This window comes from Paramormyrops kingsleyae, unplaced genomic scaffold (assembly GCF_048594095.1).
Source record: "Paramormyrops kingsleyae isolate MSU_618 unplaced genomic scaffold, PKINGS_0.4 ups89, whole genome shotgun sequence".
NCBI classification, from domain to species: Eukaryota; Metazoa; Chordata; class Actinopteri; order Osteoglossiformes; family Mormyridae; genus Paramormyrops; species Paramormyrops kingsleyae.
Genome location: NW_027326027.1, coordinates 121,071 through 126,435, shown reverse-complemented (window position 1 = coordinate 126,435; position 5,365 = coordinate 121,071). Strand labels below are relative to the sequence as shown.

The 5,365-nt window shown below is 38.0% G+C and overlaps 1 protein-coding gene across 1 annotated transcript; it reads left to right on the top strand.

The window, feature by feature from the left end:
• Positions 1-968: 968 nt before the first annotated feature.
• On the top strand, positions 969-3,027 carry LOC140586915 (uncharacterized; the record flags this gene model as incomplete). The annotated part of the gene is made up of 4 exons (XM_072708423.1): positions 969-1,319; positions 1,644-1,763; positions 2,536-2,582; positions 2,741-3,027. Coding segments are annotated over 4 exons (644 nt in total), but the record flags the coding sequence as incomplete, so codon positions are not given.
• Positions 3,028-5,365: the final 2,338 nt, after the last annotated feature.

Here is a 5,365-nt window from a genome sequence, read left to right as displayed (position 1 = left end):
AGCTTCCTCTGCACATGCTGAGAGAGTCTTCAGTGTAGCAGGAAAAGATTTCAGGCCAGAACATTGCAAATTAGATCATAAATCCTTTGAAGATATTATGCTGATCAAACATAATAATAATGAAAAATTAATCATGTGTATTGGAATAAAGCATAATTCCATTTGCTATGACGTTTTGCTTTTTGCTGTAGTGCTATGGTTGAACGGAAAAACTTACTTTTCTTCTCATAAGAAAATAAATAGGAGCAACTACGAAACCAAGTAATTCCTTTTGCTATGTATACTTTTTCTTTAATGTTAAAAAAGAGACAAACTGTCAATCAGCAAACAGTAACAAGTAAAGATAATACATTTGGCTCTTGAGTCAAACCATGCAGGTACTACAGCAGAATCCTCAAAAATACTAATACACATCAACAGCCAAATATGCAAAAACAATAAATACCTTCCTCTGGAAAAGGCGCAACATAAACCAAACGTAAATTGATAGTCACGAAAATCATGAAAATATAAAGTACACTTTACACACTTCATTTCATTGACTTTAAATTAATAAAATTCATCTACCTCCATACATTAATAACAAACATTACATGATTATATGATTATAATGTTTGTTATTTTATACTTTTTGTTATTAATGTATATTAAAGCTGTTAAAGTATGTTAGGATATTAAGGTATATTTACATGCTGCTTATGAATGTTATATGAATGTATTATAAAGGTATTATGTAGGTGCAGTTAATGGAAAGTGTTACCGAATATATATTAATGAACATTAATACAATATAATGAGAAAAGAATTTCAACTGTTCTCCAAGAACTTACCTTTTTCTTGGATGGTTGGAAGAACACTGCTTCAGTTCCCAAACCTCTCCAAAATCTGTAAGAAAAATCTTTGAGGAAAAACCTTCCTTTCCATTTTTTCTCTCAAAGGCCTGTCATCATGAACATTTTGCTTTTCAGGTAAAGACTCCAACAGCAGGACTGTGGTACAGCAGCCTGTGTCTGACACAGTGCAGCCAGGAGACTCTGTGAGCCTGCAGTGTACAGTAGAGGCTGGGAGCTGTGCAGGAGAACACAGTGTTTACTGGTTCAGACATGGATCAGGAGAATCCCTTCCAGGAGTCATTTACAGCCACAGAAACAGGAGTGATGAGTGTGAGAAGAGCCCTGAGACTGGATCTCCTACACAGAGTTGTGTCTACAGCCTCCCCAAGAGGAACCTCAGCCTCTCTGATGCTGGGACTTACTACTGCGCTGTGGCCATGTGTGGGGAGATGCTGTTTGGGAACGGCACACAGCTGCATATAGATGGTAACACCTAGTGTGGAGAGTATATCTGCTTCTGTACAAACTTTTATTTTACTTATTTTGCTATTAAGACAATTACTTCTTATTTTAATGTAATGAATTTTCAAATTTAAGTGCATAAATTGAATTACACAAATGTTTAATAAGTATTGAAAATATTACTTAATACTAAATGTTAAAATGCAAAATACCAAAAGTTCATGTTAAAAATGGACTACTTGCAAGAAACCTACTTTAATTTGTTATTGATTTTATCTTTAACTAATGTAAAGCAAATGTGAAATGTGTCTCTATATCATTATGCTGAAATCTATTTCTTTGTTATAGGCTATCAGAAGCTGCTGGACCCTCTTCACTCTGGCTTGCTGATAGTTTTATCTTGCAGCATTATTCTGAACGTTGCCCTCATTTGTATAAGATGTAAAATGACCTGTACACACTGCGCAGGTACGCTGCCCGGCTTTATGCTCTCAGAAGAAGGACAAAAAATTTTGGTGAAATGACTGATATGTTTATAACGAAACAGAATTGTTTAATACTACATACATTTTCACATTAAAACCACTCTTGTGGGAAACACAATATCCCTTATTAAAATCCTGCCTAATTTATTTACATATCTTTAGTATTTTGCAAAATATACTGAGATATACAACACATGTTGCAGTAAGTTGCATATCAATAACATTTATTAGTCTGCCTGGCCCTCCTGTCCCCTCCCCAGTGTGGCCCTAATGAGCCACTCCTGTTGCTCGTTGTCCCCTCGTTAGTCGTTGTATATGTCTGTCACTGTGCCTGTCACTGTGCTCATCTTCCCGGATCTCGGTCTGACCCTGAGCCTTTCCCCTGCTTGTTCCCTGTTCTCCTGTTTGGATCCCTCATGGTCGCGCTTTGTTTTCCCCATAACTGTTAATGTTTTGCCTAATAAAGCCCCTCTCCGTTCACCTTATGCCAGCCCACAAGTTGTAACTTTCGACAAATAATCTCACGACAAATAATCTCTTGAAATACTCTTTATAGCAATTATACTATATGTAATATATCATAACAAACAACACATATCTAAGCATGCACACTGAAATTGACAGAAATCATTTTAACTTTGATTTTGTGACAAAAAGGACTGTAAATTCCCTCCCAATTTAGGAATGTTATCCAACCTCTGAATTGTTATTTTGTGTGAAATTATATATTTTGATGCATTATATATTTTAAATAGATCAGAAGAACAGTGATGTAACAAAAGTGGAATGGTCACATAAGCAGGTATGTGTAATAAATATTTCAAATAATAAATAATAAGCAAAAATAATATTTAAAAAAACAACTTAAACTGATTTCCATCCTTTTAAGTGCTATTTGTGCATTTAAGTAATAGCAAACCAATTTTCATCCATCCTATTCTGCCATCTTTGTCTCCACAGAGCCATGACGAGGACACACTGAATTACGCTGCCCTGAACCTTAAGAACCCAAAACCCAGGAGACAGAAGAAAGATGGGAATAATGACACTCTGTATTCTGACCTCCGCTACAGAGATTATGAATAAAAATGCTTCTCATTCATGTTAGTTATACAGAGTGTTCAGGGTGTAGCTTTAATAAGGCTCAGAAGGAGAGCAGAGGAGCCAGTGCATCTGAGACTGGATCACGGGATTTTACGGAGCACCAGTGCTGAGTTTGGTGTCAGTGTGTTTGGGGTGCATTTTTACTGGAAATACAAGTGTTCAGGCCAGACTAGGAGCTGAGGGAGGGGGAGAGGGGAGCCACAGAGATTATTTCTTCATGACTTGGGGGGAATAAGTGGCTTTAATGTTGTGGAAAGGCTGAGTTGCTGCAATCAGTTCTTTGATGCCACACATGCTTACTTGTCTCCCTTGTATACCATGGTGAATGGTTTGGGGCAAACGCACAGGGACAGATAGATGATATTAAACAGATGAAAGAAACTGAGCGAAAATTTAAAGTGTTCTTAAATTACATTTTTCATTTAATTATCTGTACTGTATATATTTTTGGAGGATATACCTGTATAAATACCTGTGTAATTAATAATGATGTGGATAATTAAGAAAGAGGAGTTTTGTTTTTTTATTCCCTGTCCTGTTATTTGGCTCACACACACACACACACACACACACACACACACAGGTGCACAATGCTCGTTATGGACATAGGTTACACCCTCGAGGTGCAATAAGGTTTCTTGTTAATTTAATTTTATTTATATACATTTAATTACATCTGGTCCTTTCACATAGTCATACCGTTTAATGAAACACCAAAAGAAATATATATCGAGCCGCTGTGTGACCTGTCCATCCATCTTCCAGCCTCTTATCATGCCCAGGGTGGGGGGCTAAGCCTGTCCAAGGCTGCACAAGGCCGGGCTTCACACAGGGTGGGGGGGGGGGGGGGTGCCAGTGTGTCACAGGGCGCGTATGTATGCACAGTCACTGACATAAGAGTGACTACCTACTCAGCCACTGTGCTGCTCCCACAATAAACACAAAAAGTAGGAGCATAATTCCCATCACTGTTCATTTAACAAGACTGCTTACTCTACAGTCTGTTTCCAACATGCAATTCAAAAGCAGGGCTGGACAGTAATGAAGTACATTTACCTGAGTATTGTACTTAAGTACATTTTGCAAGGATCTCTGCTTTACTTGAATGTCAATTTTTTTAGAAACTTGTCACTTTTACTTCACTACAATTGAAAGACAAATATTGTAGTTTTTACTCCACTATATTTCCACGAAGGTTCTTGTTACTCATTACTTTGAAGCACAGCTTTGAAGTTAGAGGACAAATGTTCTTTTCTAAAAGAGACAATATTGTGTTCATCACAGGAGAAAAACCAATCACAGTAAACTACTCCTGCGCTGTCAGTCAAGATGCTGTTGGGCAGTAATAGAGCTAGAGGTGTGTAACTGGGTTGGTCATTCTGTTTATTTATTTATTTTCTGAGGAAATTTGACTGTCTGCCGGATGCATGCTGAAAAATGGTACATTTGGTCCCCACAATGAAATATGAACATAATCCACACACAGACGCACACACACACTGGTAGAGCTGTGTAAGAACACTACCATGCTCTTTTGTGAGGGTGGGGTGGGCGGTGTTAAATAATTAATAAAGTGAAAATGACAATGGCTGTACTTTTGTTAAGTCAGTTGTGTTTCTATAGTCATTGTATCATATTGCACAAGCTTATTATTTTACAGGATCTACAAGTCAGTCAGTGCATTCAGGATGGTGTTCAGGAGTTATTAGGTTCTGTTAAATGTGTTGTATTAAAAAGATAATGCACTTTTGAATAATTGTTTTTAGATCCAAGTACTCCAGTATTTTAACTGAAGTAAAAATTTGACTGAAAAACTTCACTTGAAATTGAAGTATTATTTGACGAGGAGTATTTATACTTAACTCAAATAATGAAGTTGTGTACTTTGTCCACCACTATTCAAAAGTGACATATAGGTGTAAGCTATTTTCATTTGTTTGTCTGCTGAGTGCTTCTCTGCAGGGCTGCATATGTTTCCACTGGTTAGACGAAGCACAGGAAGACTGACCCACTGACTGCACTGTGCTGGGCTCACTTTTGCAAAGAGTAAAAACCACACAGAGAGAACAATACGTGCTTCATGTAAGACCCTGTTTCCTCTCTAGCTTACCCAGATCACGCTTTGAAGAATTCAGCTGTAGGATCACACATGCAGATATCACAGGGCCTAAATTCAAGGTGGCCTGAGACAAGGCCGAGCCTGGTACGAGAGGCACCAAAGAGGGGTTACACTCATAAACACACACCAACACACACAGATAACAAGGGAGGCCAGCACTCCAACTTTTATTGCCCAAAGATTTAGGGACCTACAGACAAGCAGAGTGGACCTAATGGACAGGGGTCCCTCGACTTGGCACACAACCCCCTCCCCATACATTCTGCCACACATATCACTCACCCAACAGACGAACACCCTAAAGGAAATTTCATTTAAGTTTGGTTTTTGTATACCCTGTATATTGATTTACCCACAACTAC